This window comes from Pleurodeles waltl, chromosome 3_1, assembly GCF_031143425.1.
Source record: "Pleurodeles waltl isolate 20211129_DDA chromosome 3_1, aPleWal1.hap1.20221129, whole genome shotgun sequence".
NCBI lineage: Eukaryota > Metazoa > Chordata > Amphibia > Caudata > Salamandridae > Pleurodeles > Pleurodeles waltl.
This window is the reverse complement of record NC_090440.1, coordinates 582,565,874-582,589,025: the sequence shown is the minus strand read 5'-3', so window position 1 is coordinate 582,589,025 and position 23,152 is coordinate 582,565,874. Positions and strand designations below refer to the sequence as shown.

Genomic DNA, 23,152 nt, shown 5'->3' with positions numbered 1-23,152 from the left:
ATTGGGTGGCATTTTATGCCCTAGGCCCGACTAGTCCCGAACAGGCCCAAACAGGCAACTGCCCTTGTCCTCTCTGTCGTTAGCCTTGAAGCCCGCGCCTAGACGCCCTGAGCCCTAGGCTTAAATAGCCCTACTGGCCAATAGAAACCTATTCCTAACCCTAACCAATCAGATTTGTAACCCTAAATCCCACAACCAATGGGAAACCCAACCCTATTCACCAATCATAGCCCTAATCCTGACAGCCAATCACAACCCCAACCCTAAAACCAGGAGCCAATAGGAATCTCAACCCTAGTAGCAATCACAGCCCCAACCCTAATCCCTAACACAATAGAAAGACCAACCCCAACAACCTATCATACCACCATATGCAACTAGGAGGGAAATTTCAAACAGTCACGGATAAATAAGTAGCACTTCAAAAGCCCAAGCTGCCTGAAACACAGAGTCTACAGTAAACAGGCACGGGTAGCAGTAGAAAACACTTTTAACAAATAATAAGATTTCCCAGAAACGTCTGGGGCTCTTTACCTAGGTCTCCTAGGAATCCTTGAACACTGGGCTGTATTAGGGTGCAGGGAAAAAGCTGGGCTCACAAAATGGAGGTGGCTGTTTTGGGGTTCCCTCCACAAACGTAAGGGGCCAGGGCAGGTGTGGGAGGAGGGCTCAAGTTGCCTGGGACTCAGAGAGCCAATCAGCAAGGCCCAGTCCCTGTAGGAAGGGAGGAGGCAGCTGCTGCTCTATTCGGAAACTTCTTGGATAAAGACAGGCTGAATCCACACTTACAAGCTAGCAGAGTCTACTTTACTAGTTATAAGCAGTGGGAAGAATTACGACAGCCACCGCGTGACTACAATTTTCCTGCTTGGAACTTAAAAAAAGAGACTAGTCTTCTTTTTGTAAAACATTAGAGTTTCTTTTTTAAAGCAGAGGTGATGTCTTGTTTGAGAGCCATAATGTTAAATAGAGTGAGCGTTCAGGTTGGAATTTTGACTCCAGACTTGTCCAGGCACCTCAATATGAATGAAACTGGAGGGAGATGTTCTGGCAGCTTTCACTAAAATATGCTTTGTGCAATGATCTGCCATTCCAGGCAAGGCTATTTGGTGATTGAAAATATGCTGCTGTGCTTTTTATGGTCATTATCCCAACTAAAGGGACCGAAGCACTGCAGAGACATTTAGATTAAGGCAATATGCATCTTAAAGAGACATTGTTTTGAAGGTCAATGGAACTGAAAAACACAAAGAATTAACAGAAATTAATTTTGCACTTTGACATTTTGTGCATGTTTTTATTCCATGTGTCTGATCAAACGTGCCACATATAAGCAGAAGCTCTGTCGGATTTGCAAGCATAGACGGTGTGCCCTCGCAGGATGCGGTGGTGAGGGCCCATTAGCAATGTCTAGGGAAAAGTCAGGTCCTCACAAAGAAAAAAAAAAGTTAAAAAACAGAAGCAAAGTAGTAGTAGTTGTTGTTTTTTTTTTTTAAAGCACGTTGCCCCATCAATCCCTAGTACTGAAGGGAGCCATATTCTCTTCTCTGCAGGTGACAGCATTGTTCTTGGGCAGTATGCTGTCCCTCACACAAAAGGGAACCAATAGCTGAAGTTGGCAGACCATTTGTCCACGCTGTACGTTGTAGTAGGCAAAAAAAATTTTTTGAATGACAACAACAGATCAAAGAACGAAGAGGACTGTCTGAAAACTCCTGTTTCTAAATGTATGTGTTTCATAAGGTCTCGGTTCACGTCACACCTAAAAATGTGCCTTAAACCGATTTGTGAAATGTTGCTCAGTAAGAAGATTATTCTACAATAGTTATGAAGCAGACTTATTCTATGTATCAATACTTTGATTTTTTAAGACATTATTCCATTGTATAGGAAAATCATAAAAATTCTAAGTATCTATTAATCAAATTAGGACGTGTGAGGTCATACGACTGAATCGGCAAGTGTATTAGGCATCCCGTTGACAAACAGATTATATAGATTTTTTGGCTCTCGTCAGATTTAAACTCATACAAAAGTATTACTTTATTGTGGCGACACTGAAAAATACGTTATATATTTACTGAAGGATATTTCCAAGGAAATGCTACTACTGACAGGTACTTGATAAATCAAGAACTGATGCATTATAACTCAAAGCGTGGAGTCAGTATATTTTGGTTCTATTTTAATCACTGTGGAATACATATGAATAATTTGTGAAACTACAAATTTCAACGATCAATGCAATTTATCGCTTGGTTTTATGAAATCCAAAATTAATATGTTATTTCATAATAATATGGTTTGTAACATCTGCAATAGCCTCTTTCACTTTTAAAGCAAGTATATTAGATTAACACCCGAAATGTCAGTGAAATTCTCTCTGCTTTAAATCGACACTGACAGATTACAGCAGAAAATGATCCATTTGTTGGTTGCAACTTTAACTACACATCACATTTGTTTAAGTGACCAACCCATAAGAACCACAAATCGGTTAAATACACAATCTCTCGATGCCTCCATCCAAGAATGTACCTATAAAAAGATCATGCGGATGTTCTGTTCATCTGGAGCCGTTTTATACTGTACAAAGTGCCCCCAGGGGGCAACAGGCATGTGCATCAGGTTTACGCACCCCCAGGGCACTTTTGTATTACAGAACGGACCGCAGACTCTTGTGCGGCCCTTTCTGTAATAAAGATAGCGCTGGTGCACATATACCACCAGTGCTATCACCAGAGGTGTTCCTCATTTGTATGGAGGACTTGGCCCCATGCAAATCAGGGAATCTAGGGCCATATGTACGAACACATTTTCCCATAGACACAGAATGGGCAAAACTGTTTGGTACATCTGGCCCCTACTGTGGAGGTGTCTTATTATAGACCCTGTAAAGTACTGAAATTGGAGACACTGTAGTAAATGACAACCTTATTGGCAGACACAAGAGAAGCATGGTCTCCGACACATCCATTCGGGTTGTGACGCTGATCATCTGCTCAGGATGGGCGAATTGTGTCTGGGGGGAACGTTTTGCTTTATTGTGAGTGGTCTGTTATATTGCAATCCATTCACAAACACTTGTTTGCACCTGGATGGCACCAACAAGTGGTATGATGTTAACTACACCTGGTAATTATCATGCGAGATAGACATCGTACTGTTTATTATATTTCTGCAGATCAAACTTGTTCTTGTCATGGTTATGTTTTTATTTTTCCATAGATTGTATTTCTATTTTTTAGAAACGCAATGAACAGGGTTTAAAAAGGACATATGCCACCCCTCCACCTGCCTGCGCACTCCTCTAATCTTCTAGAGAAAATGATTTTCTGTGAAGATTCAACAACTTTAACAGCGGTAAAACAACCGTAGTAATCACATGCCCAACAAAAACTAAAGCCTACTAACAAATTACAAAAGGCAGGAAAAACCTTATAGCTCTCGTTTAACTCATATTTGAGGAAAAAATGCCAGAATTACGCCACTTTTTTAATTCCCTGAATATCATAGTTTTAACACACTTACAGATTAGACAAAAGTGTATCTTAATTTTTACTCCTAATTAATAAATGGGCTTGTTCAACAAACAAACAAAACGGTTCCAACACTTACCCAGAGTAGGGTCATAATCCCCAATAAACCTCCTGGTGATGAACCGCACAGTCAATGCTGCGTGGGGCGAAAAACAAAACCTTTTGTCACAATGTGGTCTACAACCGGCCTCCATCAACTTTTGCCTTATGATGAAGAAAAACTTAACTACACAGGTTTTAAAAACATTTTCCATCATAACATAAATAAATCATGGTGACACATCATGCTGAATCCTGGTTGTATGACTGTGTAGGACATGAAAGGGTACTGCCAGTTAAAGTTGCAAATCTATCTTTACTGCAGAACCTCGAAATGTTTAAATCTATTGGGGGCACATCACATTTCATTCTGAAATGATTGTAGACAGGATACATCCCATGTTAGGCTGGGACATCTGTGATGCTCTGGAGGGCGTGTTGCACTGCTAGTTACTAGAGTGTTGCTGTAGTTTTTTTTATTTATACCTCATAACTGCGTATCCACTGAGGGTCTCCCTGTACACATGGATTGAGTCCCTAAGCTTGGACCTCAGGTTGAGGGAGCCTGCGAAGAGCACCCTCTTTTACAGAGGGTGGTTATTGCCCTCTCTACTCAGGCTCTGGTAGAATGTCATGCATTTACCACGCCTGCCTTTACCATGCATGGAATATAATGCACTGCCCTTTGCAATGCATTGCATTACACCATAGACCAATACCACAAACTCCAAATCCCATTTTTCTTGTCTAACCTCCCTTTAGCCTACCCTTCCTGACCCTAAGTTGAACCCTTAGCTCCCTCTACTTACCCCAAACCTTAAAATTACCCATAAAGCCCTTTATTTCAAACCACCCTCAAACCCTATATTAAACCTTACCTCCCTCCTTTACCGCTGCCTTCCCCCTAAACCTAAAATTACCCATACCTCCCTTTATCTTTACCTAACCGTAAAATTACTCTTAACACCCTTAGCCTCTACCCACTCCCAAACCCTAAAATTACTCTTATCACCCATTACCTCTATCCACCCCTAAAACGTTAAATTAACTATATCTCGCATTCCCCCTACCCACCCCTAAACCCTAAAATGACATTTACCTCTGTTTATCACTACCCACCCCTTAGCCTTAAACTTACCCTTAGCTCCCTTTACCATTACCTGCACCTTTACCCACCTTTAAAAAAAAAATAACATTAACACACTGTGGGGGTCATTCTGACCCTGGCGGTCCAAGACCGCCAGGGCCACGGACGACTGAAGCACCGCCAACAGGCTGGCGGTGCTTCATAGCCCATTCCGACCGCGGCTGTAAAGCCGCGGTCGGAAAACCGGGTCCGGCGGTTTCCCGTCGGATTTCCCCCGGCTGGGCGAATCCTCCATGGCGGCACTGCAAGCAGCGCCGCCATGGGGATTCTGACTCCCTTCCCGCCAGCCTGTTTCTGGCGGTTTTTACCGCCAGGAACAGGCTGGTGGGAACGGGTGTCCTGGGGCCCCTGGGGGCCCCTGCACTGCCCATGCCACTGGCATGGGCTGTGCAGGGGCCCCCTAACAGTATGCTTTTCACTGTCTGCCTAGCAACTGCACCCGTCGCACACCTGCAACACCGCCGGCTCCATTCGGAGCCGGCTTCAGTGTTGCAGGCCTCTTTCCCGCTGGGCCGGCGGGCGCTATATTGGCTAGCGCCCGCCGGCCCAGCGGGAAAGTCAGAATGGCCCCAGCGGTCTTTCGACCGCAGAGCGGCCATATGGCGGCGCCCGCCGGGGTCGGAATGACCCCCTGTGTTATTTAAAATAAAATACTTACCTGGTTCGCAAAGTACAGTCTGGTAAAAGACTCATGGTAAAGGTAAAAACCTTCACCCTGTACTTAACTGCATGGTACTTACCTGCATGGTAAAAACTGTATTATAAACGTCATGCATCGTAAAGTTAGTGCTGTAAAGCCTGTCTGACCCATAGTAGACATACAATAGGGGTAACATTAACTTGTACTCAGGGGTACTTGTAACTCTTAGGAGGGGTTGCCCAGAGCTCCCTCCTGGTACACAGTCTACGTAGTATTCCTTACCAGGGTCCGTTTTGCCTCTATTATTTCTGGGAAATGTGTGTTGAGAGTGTGCTCACTGTGTGAGGATGGATTGGTGAGCAGGACATTCCAGCTCCCCCTGCCCAACCCTAGTCCTTGTAGAAGTGTGGTGGGCTGGGGAAGACAACAGCTTTTATCTGTGTTTAGCTCTGACTAGCTCTCCTGGGACGTCCCTCTAATTTTGCTGGGTGTTGGTCAAGGACTTCTGGCCTAGAGTTAATTGACATTCCTCCTAAGTAATAGCATAGATAGGTACTAAGAGACTTTGATAGAGGGCAGCAGGCTCTGCTCATGTACAGATCATGCTGTCAACATGCAGGAAATATTTGCCAGGTTTAGAGGGGCATCCAGGAATCAAAAATAGCAAACTCCCTGATTGAACGAGCCTGTCCATCAGGAAATGGTAAAAGAGTGGCCTCACTGGCCAGTGGATTGCTCTATGCAGCTCTCATTTTTGGAGAAGACCACACACGCCAGCATGGTTAAGCACATAGAAATCTAAGAGTTGAATCCAGGAGTTCGATTTCAATTCATCCTACCAGATCTGGAAACAGGGTCTGGGCATGAGAAGGTGTTTTGGTAATCGATCTATCTGGCAAAAAAAAAAAACTTAGCAGTCTGACAGAAGGAGCTGGGTTTAGGCTCATCAGGCAGCATCCCAGCAGGGAAAAAGTCATCTATGAGAAGAAAAGTTGTTACACATCAACATCAATTATTGTGATTGCGGGTGAGAATACTTCACCCTTACCCCCTCCCCTGTGTTGCGGGAGCCTGTCGGTGCTTTCAGTTACCATCTGTAGCGGGAGAAGTGTGCCCTGAACGTACTGCTTGAACCCTTGGTCTCTGCTTCCGGGACTTGCATAGCTTCCAACTTTGTCCTAGCTTGGTGTGCACTAGTAGCAAACACAGCTGTCCCTATGGGTACCCTTTTATTAGAAACTCTAGACTGTGACCAGACCCTGACACCACCAAGGCAGTGTCCTCCTTAATGAAGTGTGAGCACTGCTATGGGTGGTGGAACAGCAGGAAGACCAGGAACATTTGAGTTCATCTCAACTGCTGAATCAAAATCACTGGTATATCAGATTGGTGCTGTTGTTCCAGCTTTGAAGAGTAATCCTGTGCTAAATGGCCTGTATATTGCAATGTTAACTGTTGGGGTCAAGATTCTGGCTCAAAGGATCGTAGAGACTTTTGGTATTCACTGTGTATCTTAGTTGATTATGCAGTATATTTTCCTTTTTGTATCAAAGTGCTTTTCTTTTTTAAAGTAAAACACTGACTTAACATTGATCATATTGGCTGGTATAATAGTGTAAATTATAATATGAATGTCTAATACACCTCACCTCCTTGAGAAAGCCTTGAACTAATCTGCCTGAGTACCCTTCAAGACACAAGTACTGGAAAGGAATAGTTGGTTATCCAGTGTGGATTCCAATAGTGCTGTGGCTCCAAGAAACTAGTGGTGAATGACTCCATTTGAGGCAACCAGAGCCCAATAACCCTTGATTACCCTGGTGCCCCATAGCACTCAAATGACAATCAACATATTAAACAATGTATCCATTTATTGGGGGATTTCACCCCTTTATCAAGGTTCATCTGAATTCAGTGGGTATGCTAATTTTCACTATTTGTCTTTAATCATTCAAAGTAAAATCTTGATGTATTTCCTGGTACTTAATGGTGACTGTTATACAGTTCCTACAAATATAGCAGGACTGTTTATTAGACCAACACAAACTTCACAACATATAGAAACAGGTCCCATATATCATCAGTAAGTGTTGGCGTATCTCAGTTAGATCACTTGAACGGCATTGTATTCCTAAATGTACAACCCTGGAACTACCAGACCACAGGGCATCAGTGCCTATCAGAAATGCTCATAAAGCACATTCATTCTTTAAGGTGTGGAAAAGGTTACCATGAAAAAGAGATGTCAACTCAAAGAGTTGAATCTAAAATGGAGAGTACATGCAAGCCGTGCAACCTGACCTAAGTGCACAAAACCCCGTGGTGAAAATCACAGAGTAATGTCCACCAGGCCCATCCATCCTTTGAAGAACTGAATTCCACACTGCTCCTGGTGCAAGTTCTCCTTCCAATTATCATGCACATCACACAACACCACATCCATTTCTGAAACTGTATATTGCCCAGAATGTAGAAGGTGTGGCTATAACTGTATCTGCCCCCACAGCAGACTTACAATCACGGTGGGCATCTTGGGGAAAAGGCCCACTGCCCTTTTCTGGTGTTATGTCTGGGTACTCATCCTCAGAGCCATGCTGTTGAAATGGAATCACAAGAAAATGCCTACTAGACATGAGGCAAACATATATTCTTCTAAAGTGCCCACCACACTCCTGTCTCTTGTGAAGAAAGAGGATGACACTTCTTATTTTTGGCACATGAGACAGGGGCAATCAGACCCGAAAGATATAGATACAAATTCACAGATATTAGTGCCCATAAATATGTTTATGGCTGAAAGTACCTCTATGTACGCCGGCCAAGACTTCACAAAATGATTTATGAAAGCACAAATGGATTTCTTACTGCAGATTTCTCCACCAAAAGTATAGAGACATTTGCAGTAGTAACTCCCTCTCAAGGGATGGTAAGTTGTCTTAAAAGGCATGGTTAGTCTTGCAAGTGCAAGAACGCTCACAAACATGTACATTTATGGTATTCACAATCTGACCCTTTGCCACCCTGGAAATGATCAGAGACTTGCAAAATGGGAAGAGACAAGAGTTACCTGCAGTTTGATGGAAGGGATGGAAGGGAAGGACTTTCTCCATGGGGAAGAATTAAAGAAAATTCACCAAAAGGGAAATAAGCAGCCCTCAAAGTCACATGATGAGTCCAAAAGTCACATGATGGAAACAAGAGTCTGCTGCAACATTTCAGGCATAATAGTACTCTTGTTTGGTGAATAGCAAAAATAAAAATACCAAGCATTGGTAAGGCTAATAGTTCTCCCTTTGGCTGCCAGCTTTTTGTCTTCACCAATGCTCTTTTGTTTTGACATGGCTTCAATAAAATATTATTGTTGGGGAGCTTCCAGGTCCTCACCAGTATAAAAACAAATGGCTAAACATCAAAAATATGTTTTTGGTCTCAAAAAGCACACATTATCACTAGTATCTGGCACTTAATGTACCTACTTAATTTGTAGATGTGCTCCTTGCAACAGGGCAAAATGTAATCATTCACTGTAAAGTTAGCCAATGGCTAACGTGACCTGACCCATTACTGCATGCTGTGATTGGTGGAAGGAAAATGTGAAAGACACAATAACAGACTAACAGATTAAGGAGGTTGGTTGAAAGCCCGAAGCAGAAAGTATCTTATAATATCATTCTAGTAAAATCAAAAGGTCTTGGCTGACACCAGACCTAACAAGCATTTGCAATGCAATAGGTCTCACATTTGCTTGAGTACGGGCTATTGGTGTTGTAAATGCATAACTGGACTTTACTTGTCACGTAAATTGGGCAACCATGCCACAAAATTTGGTCCTCTCTGCCACATAATTCCAGTGGCCCAGCATATAACTAAAGCACTTCCACTTACCTTCTTCCTCTATCTACAGCAAAAATTTTAAATGTTGCCATTATTTACTATATTGTTTTATATTATTATTTTGGGGTCCCCCAACATAGTGTGGGGACCCAGAGATGACCTAGACAGAAAGGGCAAGTTGTAGGATGAGCTATGGGCAAAAATATTGTAAAAGAATTGACCCACAAAGCGTTTTGGGAGGAGTTTCCGAGTGCAGCGAATATTGTAATATCTTGACTGTAATGCTCAGATCAGCCACTAGAGGGTACCACTATAAAAATAGCATTTGTAAGAAATATGGTCATGTAGCCATATAGTCAGCCCATAAAGAGAATAGCCACATGAAAATAGAATGGCAGAACTTAATGCAGTGTAACCATATATTTAGCCCCTAGAGGGCATAGTGCAGTACATATTTTCAGGCCCAGCAGGCCTACTGGAATATTATTACAAACAAGGCCCTTAAAACACAAACTACTCCCAGTAATAAAACAAAAGTTCCAGCCATGAGAGAACTTAAAAAGGCACTGACTGGTGGGAGGGGTTATTATTTTGGGGTCTGTCCCAACCTAGAGAGGGGACTCAGATATGTCCTAGACAGAAAAGTGTGTTGTGCTGAACATTTTGATGCTGGTCCCATTGTCCTAGGGCCACCACACAGTGAGGTATGGGCAAAAATGTTTTGCAAAAGCAATGCCCTGCAAAGCATTATGGGGCAATTTTTCAAGTGCAGTGAATATTGTAGTATCTTTACTGTCATGCTCAGAACAGCCCCTAGAGGACACCATGATAAAACTAGTATTTGCATGAAACATGGTCATGTAACCATATAGTCAACCCCTAGAGGACATAATGACATAAAAACATAATGGCAGAAAGTAATGCAGTGTAACCATATATATCTTACAACTGTTTATATTCTTTGTAAAAATATTTTTGTTATATTTAGTCAGTGACTCTAAAGCAGATTTGTTTTACCCCAACAATATGTTAATACATACCCTGGGGGACCCCACTTGTTGAATAATTGCAGTGCCTCCTGAGAAGCATAAGCGCAAATATTGTGAGTCTAGAGGGAGACATCAATGTTATCCAATAACAGGTGCCCCACAGGTATACATTAACATATTGTAACACACCTATGGATTTGATATTCATAGTAGCATTCTAATTGCTTTTAAATTCAATAATAAATATTTCAAGAATCCCCCTTATTGCCCGCAAGCATAGTACAAGGGCCCATTGTCATTATACCTTGCGAGATCTGATTAGCTGAAGAAGAAGAGAAGCCCTTGGGGAGTGTGCAGTCTGGCTCCAGAAGGCGGTGTGATGGGACACTCTGCATAGAGCGTACCCAAGTGAGTCAGAATGCGCCACCCAGCTGCTAAACTTGCCCGCAGCACATTTTTCTTGATCAAAGGCATGTAATCTCAAAACGTGAAAAATGGCACCCTCAAACGCAATAGCACAGTAATTCATTAAAAGTCTTGTTCAGGATTAATTTGAGCTGGAAAATTAAAGGATAGCTCATTAAGTATAATTAATTGGAGAGTGAATTGGAATCCAGGTTAGCATTAACATTTTTGTTAGCTGTGTAGATTTTCTATAGGCTAAGGATGACCTTAGGCCACTGAAAGTTCTGTAGGCGGTGAGACATGAGCCAGCATGTCATCCAGTCATCAAACATGTACTTGATTTTGAGGTCTGAGGAAGGCCTAGATCCATACACTGTATCACCTTGGAGGCTGTGGGTGTTTAAGTGCCTCACTGGGATCTGAAGCCAAGGGGAATAAATATTAAATTAATGAAGCAAAACATACTTTGTTTTCTTTTGTGACTATCTAATGCATACAATTATTTTGTGCTTTATTTATGATCTGTAGATCCTAAGACGCCATGATGTGTTCCAGTTTCTTCTATGTTTCTGTCACAACCACAGGAGAAATATTTATCCGGGAATAGGAACGAAAAGAAAAATGCACTGTGATTTGACAATTATTTTATGAAACAGTATTGAGAAGTGTGAGGCACGCAGATGATGGAGGGACTGTTGCAGACTATGAGGAAACACCAGACAGCCTGGCGCTACGGTGAGGCTGCAGACTAATTCATGTTTTGTATTTGCTCTGGTGTTTTGAAGAGGCATTGCAAAGGCAGATGTGGCTTTCAGTGACTAAATTTGTCCTTTCTCAGACCGAGCCACAGGACTGCTTCAAAAACAATGCAAAACCTATTAAAACAAGCTCACCAAAGATTTCTTTCATTGGTGGCATCTTGCCTCTACAGCAGCAATGTGACATAAACAATAACAAGATTAAGTAAAACATGTGAAATGTAAGCAGGAACAACATGGTTACGTTAACGCTTTAACACTTATAATATGATGGCTGAAAAAAACATGTAATATTTGCTGCTCTAATGTGCACAAAGCATGGAAAGGGTGTGGTACCCCAGGTTGTCCCTAGATGTCCCTTGGGACCTCTTTTGGCCACATAAGGTACTGCACCCTGCAATCGTGAATTGAACACATCCCCAATGACTTTCAGGTGCCGTGCTGAAAAATGAAGCACAGCGTCCATTTTGTGAAAAGTTTTACGCTGTGCATTCAGGTTATGCAGGAGGGGAGACAAGAGTAGTATGCTGGCTGAAAACAAGCAAACACTCATGGAAAATGCTAGATTAAGTAAAGCATGTCAAATGTAAGCAGGAACAAGATGGTTATGTAAGCTGAGAGCAAGAATGTTGTGGAAATAAAAGGGAAGCTTCACTAGACACAAGAAGGAAACCAAGAAAAAACAAGTCCCCCATAGAACAGATAAGCATGACAAAGCGTAAATATATTGTAGTTAAGCATGACAAAGCATAAATATACAGTAGTTAGTCCCTACTCCCAAAGAGAAAAAGGATAGACAAAGAGGCATGACTGACCACTAGCAAGCAAGGATTTTTAAATGACACTGAAACGAACAAATGAAATGGCTTTAATTCCACAGAAGTATACTAAATGTATACAAGAGGCTGTATGTATATGCTCAACCTACAAAGTGTAAAAGGAAGATACAGATGGAGTTGCAGAAGTACTACTGTACTGTTACATAATTTTTCTGAATGGACCACCAGTTTTTCTTTTGCTGGAGGTACTAGAATGCCACTGAAAATATATCACCTATTGAAGAGTACCCAATACAGAATCAATATCTTAAGGATAATATCTTCAGAAAGAGAATTGAAAGGGGACATTATTTCTACTGTGATAACATAGCCAACAGGTTTTCCTTTTCTGTAGTCATGTACCTGAAGACACACAGTATCCTTGTACATATGCATTCAGATCACACAAACATGCACATATACAAACAGAGCACCATATCTATAAATGTGCAGACACACAGAGGAGCACAGCCAGACCCCACACAGACATCACACACAAAACACCAGACCCACTTGCACCTATGCACATAGATCTATAGTCACAAATGAACACAGATCACCAAGCCTTCAGGCACTTTTGCCCATGTATCACCTAACATGTTATCTGTCATGCACACATCCTAACAGGCAGACAAGTACCCATGCCCAGAAAGGTCCACACCCACAGTGAAAACACATGGACTTTCATTTAAGCAAGGGTAAAGGCACTATCTCCACTCAGGCAAACATTCTGTCACAATTCAGCCACACGGTCCATGACCACTGCCAGTAATTGACCTGGATTAATGCGGCAGATGAGTCATGGCTGGTGATGATTTTTATTTTCCCCTGGCAGGTGAGCATGGCCGCCTAGCAGGATTGCCTCACCACAGAGCCACCTAGATTCCAGGCATCCCCGTGGATCACCTTGCCAGAACTGAGATTTCACTTGATATCAGCAAAAGCAACCCAGGGAATTATCAAGGCCCTGGGAATCCCAATTGCTCTAGTAATCCCTATTACAAAGAGATACATTTGCCAGCACTGCATGCATGTGCAGTGCAAGTGAGGATTCCACTTTTTTACTGCATGTCTTCACAGCACAAACGTAGATCCCAATGTTGTATCACTCACAATTGAACCATACATGTGTGCTGTCAGCAAGAGTATCACCAGTATTCCAGTTTTTTCAGGAGGTGCATGCACCACCAGCGAAGGTAATCCTCAGTATTACCAGTGTATCTTGAGGTGCAAGTATGGAGAGAACCATCCCCAGTTCCTGGTTCTGTGTGAATACCTGGAGATTTCCCCTGCTTACCAGGAATGTGTATCAAGCCTGTGGTGCACATATGATCACGGGTTTAAAGTTAAAATGTAAAGACATTTGATTGGACCACGGTGTTTTCCTGTCCATTTCAGATCCTTGACAGTGAAAGCAGGAAGGCAGACCAGAAGGCTCTGACTGGCTGACTGCAACAGAAAATGTTCTCTTCCACCTGCCATTAAAGATACATGGCACAGTCCCTGCATTCTGAAAAAAATGAAAAGCCACATAAGGGGAAAGGGTGGACACTGTACTGAGTTCTACAGGCAATGTATCTTATTGCTCCATATTGAGCCCTCTTTTACAGTTCAGACAGGATTTTAAGAATGCAAAATATTGACATATGAGAGACACTATTAACACATGAGAGAGACATTAAAAAGTTACAACTAGAGCATGTCCTAAAATAATTGTTGGATTAGGAGTGGAGTGGGGTCAGATTCCGTTTTGGGGAGGAAGTATTCAAAGTGAGCTTAACATTTCGGAAAATATTCTGAGTCTACGGACTTGAATCTGAGCCTCAGCCACCGGCGATTACTTTGGCCTGCTTTCCATTCCATCCTTTTTGGCTTATCTGTGCCATTAAAACAGGAACCAGCCATAAGTAAATGAATTATGATCTGTAGTAGATTGGAAACACATTGTTAAGGCTAATTCATAGAATATTACCAGAATATCATGACTAGAATATTGGGATGAGTTTGTGTGGCCAATGGAAGCATTGTAGGTTTTGGTACTGGCACATCCCTTTAACAAATGTGTGACTAAAGGAGTCTCCACTTCGTGCCAAACCATGAAATAAATTAAGGCCTGCATAAAGGTTGGCTCATGTAAAGGGTGAAGTTCGGAACGTCCTGTCTCACCTGGTGTGTTTTTAAAGAGCATGAGCATATAGATATCTTGTACAGCCACGATGAATGCCTTGACCACCCCTTAGTCACTCGTAAGAGCAGAAACATATTGGCACCTGAAAAGGATAACAGCCTTGGTACCCATAACCAATGTGAGAGTAATTTTACTCTTTTAATTATACCTAGGGTACCACCTAATAAAAGACTCTCCTGTGGTATACTCTAAGGAATGTTTAACTCTATTTGGATGTCTTATCTTATCCAGGCTTATGCTTATATCTAGAACTCCCTCACAAAAGAGGTCAACCGCCCTGGTAGTGCCATCTTACCAGGGTGGGTTGAGATCGCCGATGATGAACCATGCCACATAATGTGAGCGAGGCCTCCTTATAGAGAAACAACTGGTTTCTGCTTTTGCCCTTAGAGTTTTGATTGGCTAGGAAAGTACATACAATCTCTGTTGTTATAAACCGTACTCTCTGTGTTTTGTGGAATATTGTGAAACCCAACTATTGTGGCCAAAATGTACCTGACACATGTATGAATGACCAGTGCAGGACAGGTGATGTATGTCCCAGACCTCACTCTGCATGCAAGCGTAATCTCAACAGCCAACTAATAAATGAAAGTAATTAGAAATCTGAAGCACAGGGTAATGGACTAGGGTCCGTAAACATCTGGCACTTTCCTTTCCCTTCTGCACCTTTCTGTCCCCATAGATGAGCTTCAGTCCATGGAAAGTGTAGTGAAACTGACAGCTTGTGTAGAGCATGACAATCACGAGTGTGGATAAACACCAGTCCTGTACACTAGTGCTGGGTTTGAAATAAAGGCACGAGTGCAGCAAGTTCAGGGCACAGGCAGATCCAGCACATTGAACTGTCACCCAGGCTAACAAGCTGACAAAATAGAATAAACTGCTGTCCCCCATGTACTGTAATAAACACAAACCTAAAACATTCCTAAAGAAGGCTAAACCCGCATGGATACACTACTGAAAGGCACCCATCTTCACGTAGCCTAGCTTTTCCGAAACGCCACTTCAGTCAGGGCGAACGCAAAGCAGCACAATTTAACACTACGTAAACAGGGGTAGGCCCAGTGCTTGAAACGGAAAAATAGATGTATCAGAGTACCTGCTTGTTTCTGAAATGTGCAATGTCCAATTAAAAGTATTATGTTTTTCTTGAGAATTGCAGGTACTCTCCCTCTCAAAATAAAAAAGTGCTGGTACTCAGTACCGGCCCATTTAAAGCACTGGGCCATCTTGAGGCCTGGGACTCAGAGCTAAAAAATGTACACATTCTTATCACAAAGTGTCTCATCTGTTACAGGGGTGTTGATAATGACAGGTATGCGTGCTAATAATAGAACTTGTATTCAGCGGGTAGGAGACCACGCGTAAACATTGGCCTAATATACACACAGCTCCATACCTCGTCTCCCACATAATCTAAGGGTTAAGGGCGCGTGTGTTTTTGTGTGTGTGAGAGAGGAGCGCCGACAGATGCTCAGCAGCCCCTTCATGTGATAACGTGGAATGTCGTCCCCTAGCCTTTGCTCCTCGTTAGTTTATAAATATCCTGCAAATCACTTGCTCCAGTAAACGTGCCCTTGGAACGCCAGCGCTCACTGCTTTTGCCTGTGAGCATCACACATTTCACCTGATGTCAGGATGCTGTAGTTCGTCTGTTTGCGCCCGAGGTTGAGCCCACGTTAACGCCAGGCTCGCCAGAACCGGAAAAGGCGATACAATCCAATCGGTATGGGCGCTACAGTTATGACCAAAAGGGACCTGCAGGTTGTTGGATATGAGGAGGCGTCATCCCGGATTAGTCCAGATTAAAATGATCCTTCTAATATGACCTCTCTCGCCTGTCAGACTGGAAAAAAGTAACTCATTATGGTAATTGTGAAAATGTGCCAAGGAATACTGTATGAACGGGTATTTTTAGGAAGGAAATATGCAATCCATGCCGTCGCACATCTACCTCCCGAGCTCTTGGCTCTGAGCGCACGTCCAGGCTTTTTCGCTGCATTCATTTCCTCGGAAGCAGAATAAATGAGGCAGTGACCCCTCATCAGGCGTCCCTTATCTCATGCAGAGGTCAATACTCTGCCTGTTCCAAACCACTGGCTAAACCGTGCTCTGCCCAGTCACGTCTTCTGTTCTCTGCCCTTTGACACAGGAACTCCCACTGCATGCATAAACACATGTGCACACGCACTGAATGCCGGAGGAAAGACAAATGGCATGCATTGTATCGAGCGCTCCAATACAGCGGGCCTCTCACCACCTCCCAATTTAAGCTCCTTGACAAAAAGAGGGAGGAGAGGTTTCAACTTCTGACTTGTACTGAAAGAAAACAAATATTTCAGACTTTTATTTTCGACCCCTGGAAGCTATTGCAGAGTCCAGGTGTTTTACCAACTCGAATGGATATGTTACCGTTTTTAACTTTGTTTTCAGTGGCTTTTGCGTTTATTAGATTTGCTTTTCAATGACATTTTGAAACTTTAATTTTGATTTATCTATGAAATTACTTAGTATGCCGGGATTCGTGAACAGTGTGATTTATTGAGACGATACCGATGGCGCCCGTGCACATATTTCTTATTAAATTCGATTTTCTTTGTCGATTTTCTATGTTGACATCACCAATATAACACGGTGTGTTTGACAAAATGTTGACACGTGATCAAGGCTGCTGGGTTGCCCAAAAGCATCACGGTGCTGGACCAGATCGGATTTTCACTGCATAGCTTGTTCTGAGTGAGCATGTTATTACAAGTGTGTGTGCGTATATACAGCGAAAAAACTAAGATTACAGGGAATTATAGTTAGGTTCAGATTTTACACACACAAAACCATAGAAATTCAGCTGTTATAGTTATTTCAGATGACTATAACTCGCACTATCACCATGCACAGTTCTATCATCAATCATTTCACTGCAAATGTTACACTAATATTATCCTTGATGTCATAGAAGATGCATGCCCCATCTCCCCAAGCACAAATGGGCCCTGAGGCTGCATCCCCCAGGGCTACAAATTAAATATAGGGGAGGGGGCCCTCAACCTTGAGCATTAACAGGCCTGGGGATACCACCCCTCAGGAACAAAAACAATTTCTTTTAGCGAAGGAGGCACGTGTCCCCCTTTCCCGAGCCCAAAAGGGCCAAAGAGTAATAGGGCAGGGCATGCGCCCCCCTCTCTGAGCCTTAATAGGCCCCAGTACTCTATCCTCTGGGTCCGAATGTATTTATAAAAAAGGAAAGGTGGGCTGGGCAGCTCCCCTGCCCGAGCCTTATTAGGCCTTGAGGACTCCACCGTCGGGGCCAAATTCTATTATTAAGGTGAGGGGGGCATGAGGACCACCTTCCTGAGTCTCCTTGGGCCCTGGGAATCCATTCCCAGGGGACAGAGGTGGGTGCCCTGCTGCGCACCAGGGGAACCCAGAAATCACTAATTGGGGTTGGAGGGGAGTCCCAGCCTACTCCCATCATAGTGCGGAGGGGAATTGTTCCTGCCCAAAGGGAGCAACTACCTTTTCATGCTCCGTCCGGGCAGGAGCAATATTGGTTTCCCTGCCCACAGGAGTGCAGGAGTGGAAACAGGATACTGCTCTTCCCCAGCGGGAGCATTTTTAAATCTCCCTCCAGCTGTGAGGAGACAGGCCTTCCCTACCTTCACTACTTCAGGCAGGGAAGGCATGTTTGCTTGCTTCAGTCCGGCAGATTTAAAAATGGTCTGCAGGGTGGGAGCAAACATACGTTCCCTGCACGCACTGACAGGGACAGTAAAAGTACTGTGTCCTGGGAGTGAGCCTCCCTGGGACAGAGTAATTGAGCCAGCCTGAGGGATGGAGTTCCCAGGGCATTTTAAGGTACAGAGAGGGGGGCCATGTGCCCCCTCGCTTTAAAGGTAATTTGGGCCCTGAACTCCCCAGAACTTTTTAAGTCTTAGGAGAGGGGCTGTGTGGCCCTTCTCCCCTTTTTTACACCAGTCAGCTCCGGGAGATAGGGTCCCCACAGCCTCTGAAGGCTCAAGGCGGGGGCCACATATCCCTCCCATTTTTATGAATTCAGCCCCAAGGAAAGGGGTCTCTCAATACTAATAAGGCTCAGGAGGGGGCCAAATGCCTCCACTCCTTATTAAATTATTAAAGGTACTTAGCCATGTGGGATGGGGTCCCCGGGCCCCAAAATCGGGTCAGGGAGAGGGCTCCCAGTCACCCCTTCCTCCTCAATAAATGTATTTAAAAAATGGCAGGTCGTCATTAAATTTTTTTTTTTGTTTGATGGGATTCCGTGGAGACCTGTGAGAGAGCACCAAAAAGGCAGATTTTTTGTTTACTTTTTGTCCATGGGTGTTCCTCTGGGTCACTCCCCCCCCCCCCAGGGCCTAGGGGGGCAGGGTATCTCTACCCTGCCCCCTTATATTTGCTTTACCTTTTTACTGCAGGGCAGGGAACTACGTCCATGAGTCCTGTAGTGCTGCCAGCAAAATTTTTCTTCATGTTGTTAGCAGCCAATCAGAGTACTCACTCCTGCAGGAGCCTTGCTCCCACAGGAGCAAATTGGCCTAAAGGTAAAAAGGCCCCCCTGGCCAATCAGAATAGTCTATTTTCTGGTTTGAGGGACTCTTGAGAGAGTCTCTTGAACCCAAATGTCCAGATATACAAATGGTTTTAGAGCTTAATATCTCCAGAATTACAGAACACATTTACACTAAATCACAGAAAGCATGCTTTCTGGACCAAGATCTAGCTTCCTGTAAGGTTTGGTGTAATTCCATTCATCAGTTTCTGCGGTAGTGATTTTTACAAAAGTCTATGGAAAATACATGGGTATTTAGCGCTTTGGGACCCCCTTTAGTCTCAGCCCCGGCTTGACGGATCACCCTGAAAATCTCCATGCACAGACTAGCCAAAAGCAAGAAACATTTTGGAATGTTTTGTAAAGATTCATCAAACAGCATCAAAGTTATTAGCAAAACAAAAAAAGCATTTAACTATAACTACCAAGTGGCAACTGCCACTGGGCAATATATATTATATATATATATATATATATATATATATATATATATATATATATATATATATATATATGAGGCAATAGTGAGGTTCTGAATTTACTTGTACAAGACCATAGAAATTCAGCAGTTATAGTTATAGTTCTTTCAAGTAACTATAACTCATGCCCTAAGGTAACTATAACCCGCGCCCTCGCCATGCACAGCTGTCTCATCAATAATTTTATTGCAAATGTTGCAGTGAGAATATGAAAGATGGCACAGAAGATGTCATCAATGATATAATATATGGAGTAATTGGCTCTGCATTGCTAAGGCACGAGTTATAGTTACCTCAGGGTATGAGTTATAGTTACTTGAAATAACTCTAACTATAACTGCTGAATTTCTCTGGTTTGGACGAGTACATTCAGGGTGTGAATGCGCTGTTAGTGCGTGCATGAGGGTCTTAGTGGGCCTGTACGTGGGTGTGTGAGTATCTGACTGAGTCTGTGAGTAGGTGCATAAGTGTCTGAGTGGGTTAAAGTTTGAAAGAGAAAAAGAGAGAGAGAGAGAGAGAGAGAGAGGGAGAGAGAGAGAGCGAGAGAAAGAAAGGGAGAAGGAGACAGATAGTTTTTTAGGCTTTGATATTTGACATATTCACAATGTGATATTTCCAGACAAATTAGAAAGAAAAATGTATTTGTTATTTAAAAAGAGTAAGATTACCTTTCAGTATGAGCCTTAAGAATTTGTAGTAAAAAAAAAAGAGGGAACCAAGTCCACCAGGACTTGTACCCTCACACTGAGCTATTGCCTTTTTTTGGTTAATTTTATTTGTAAGCCCTTTATGGGCTATCTGAGCCCTCAAGGGCTTCCCCGCGGTCCCTACATATTTATTCATTTATTTTTTTTATATGCCCTTTACAGGCTCTCTGGCACCTCGGGAAAAGCCTTAAGGCTTCCCTCGCAGTGCCATTTACTTCAGAAAGCACAGAGCTGCTTTAACAGCAGTTCCCTGCTTGCTGAAGCATTTTATCTCTGTCCGACTGCGACAAAAGCTCTGGTTTTCGACAGAGGGAACTGCTTAACAGGTCTGGCTGTCAAAAACCAGAGTGTTTGCTGTGGCTTCAGAGCTGCAGCCAAGCTAAAGCAAAGAGCTATGTCCCGGGGGTGGGCACTTTGGGATGTATCAGGAGCCAGCTGGGGGGGGGGCACCCCTACAACATGAAGATAGGCCCAGGGAGGTGGTGATCTCCAGGGCTAAAAGGCTCCAAAATGGGCCCCCTTTCTATTTTGTAGTTGCTTTCCCCGGGACTGTGGTGATCTCTGGGGTTGCGTGGGAGCCGTGCGGCTACCCTTCACCTGGTTTGCGCATGGCTCCAAAGAGGTTGTGATCCCAATGGCTGCGGGAGGGACTGTGAGGCCCCTGCACTGATTTAAGAATTTGCGCTGGGGAGGTGGTGGTCATCAGGGGGACATGAGGCCCCCATGCATCAAATTAAGAAACTGCCCTGGGGAGGTGGTTGTCCCCAGGGCTCGGGGGCAGTGGCCCCACATTTATCATAATGAAAGCCCCAGGGCGGAGGTGGTTCCTGGGACTGTGGGTGGGTCAAGAGGCCCCCCACAATCAAAATTGTTAATGCCCCTAGGACCTGGCCCACACGAGGGCCTATCAAAAAAACAGCACACATGTTTTTAAAAAAAAAATTGCTGGGAATTTGTGGCAAAAAATAATTTAAAAAATGCGTTTTTGCTCAGGGATGGAAGGGGGGGAATCAAGGTGTCTCTACCCTGGCCTTTTTGGCCTTTTTTTTTTTTTTTACTTTTTTACTGGGACTTTGCTGAAGCCGAGCGTGAACCGGCACAGCAAACCGGTAAAAATCCAGACAGCACATAACAGTGATAAACGCACACTCAGGACGTAAGGGACAATAATAACGTGACAAGTATAATTCCAAAACACAGCGCGTTTCAGCTGAATTCTACAGCCTTGATCAGTCCTGTTTCTATGTGAATTAACATTTTGTATTTTTGCCATTTGGACTGCTTGACAAGTGCACGTGATCAAGGCTGTATAGGTCAGACGAAACGTGTTGTGCTTTGGGATTAAAAAATAATAAGGAAAAAAACTTACCTTACTCGCAGCCTCCGCTCCCCCGCACCCCTCTTTGGTCCTCACACACAGCAGGGACAGGCTCCCAGCCTGGGGCCAGTCCTAATGCTGCTCTCATGCTGCTGGCAGCATAAAAGCAGCATTAGGATTTGTGCTCAGAGGCAGACTGGGAGCCTCTGCCTGCTGTCTCCAACCCGACAAAACAGCGCCAAGTTGAAGAGAGCGCAGTGCGCTTGTGTGTTTGGCTGGCCCAAGTCAGTCGGCCAAACACACATGCCAACTGAAGGAATTAAACATTATTTATTATCGTTTTATTTTTCAATTTGCAGCTGCTGACAGTGGGGTAACGCTCCTTCTCCATAGCGGAGGAGCCTCGCTGCCCTGTGGTTGAATATGCTAGGTCAATCAGATGCATCACATTGTGTTAAATATATTCATTTTAACATCCTTACCAGAAATTAATTAGTGTCTGACAGCTATTTAAGATATACCCTGCTGCCACATCAAAGTGCTCAAGATGTTCACGTGACATGGCTGGCTTCTGTTTTGGGGAACTTATATTGTGGCATAACTGCCAGAGCTACTGACTTTGGAGCTGGGAACCAGGTTAAATTCTTGGCGAGGGCTCAACATTCTGGGCAAATCACTTAATCTACCCGTGCCTACCAACAAATAAATGTGCCCTTGTGTAAAGTAACTGGTGCTAATGGAAAGCGCTCCAATACTTTTGGGTCAAGTTTGCACAATATAAAATCGCCTAAAAAAATGCACAGTTATAGTTGAATATTGGACACGTATGCTGATGTTAGAACATACCTGAATGTAAAGGTGATTTTGGGGCCAAACGGATTTTGTGGCCCCTGTTTGGAAAAGCTTTGAATTTATTATCCAATTACAGCTCTATCCTGTCTTCTTTGGCCAAGTCACCGAAAGTGCATAGGTACACTCATCCAAATTCTAGTTGTGTTTACATCTAATCAGATATGGTGAGGTGTGCTTTAAATATTGTAACACAGCAGCAGCTCACTATTATTACTGCAATTGATCTCTGGGACACTCTCCCATTTCTCATATGTGAGGTCCTGTTTTGATCTACAAGAAACCTTTTTAAGGATGCTACATGAAACACAACCTTTGCAATAGACTCATACATCATCCACATTTAAATAACTTAAAGGAAAACGGTACTTAAAACAATCTGTTTAAGAATTATTCAAGGCTATTAAGGCAAGACACTCTGCAGAACAGAGCTGGTTCTATCATGGGGCCCCTGAAAGGCTGGGGCCCTGGGCCAGAGCCACGTTACTCATGCCTTAAAACGTCTCTGCCTGAATGCTGTCTGTTGGGGCTAATATGCTCAACCAGCGGCTGGTATCTTGTTTTTTTCTAGTAGCAAAATGTACGCTAGGAAGTCAAAAGACACAGTGGACACCATATCAGGTGATGGCAATTATAACTCCATAAATGGGCTGAAGCTGATGTTGTATTGCTGCGTTTAGAAGAAATTGAGAGTTTTAGGAAGATTTCAGTGTCAGATCAATGGGAGCAAGGGCATAGCTTCATGGTGGGGTGGTGTTTGGGGTGTTATACATCGACATTATTCAGGGGTTGTCAGGGGTCACAACTGCGACCCCCAGCTTGCCCTTTGCTACTCCGGCACTGCCTTTGCGACCTCTGGCCTCAGAGGTGGCAAA

At 43.5% G+C, this 23,152-nt stretch overlaps 1 protein-coding gene across 2 annotated transcripts in view; it reads right to left on the bottom strand.

The window, feature by feature from the left end:
• The window catches only part of LOC138284351 (ras-related and estrogen-regulated growth inhibitor-like), a 331,944-nt gene that overhangs the window by 111,896 nt on the left and 196,896 nt on the right, over nucleotides 1-23,152 (bottom strand). The window contains exon 2 of one of the 2 annotated variants that reach the window (XM_069223026.1): nucleotides 3,619-3,675. The exons of the other annotated variant lie outside the window; for it this stretch is intronic. Coding sequence (XP_069079127.1) covers nucleotides 3,619-3,675 — 57 coding nt within the window. The remainder of the gene's footprint in view (nucleotides 1-3,618; nucleotides 3,676-23,152) is intronic. 2 annotated transcript variants of the gene reach the window in all.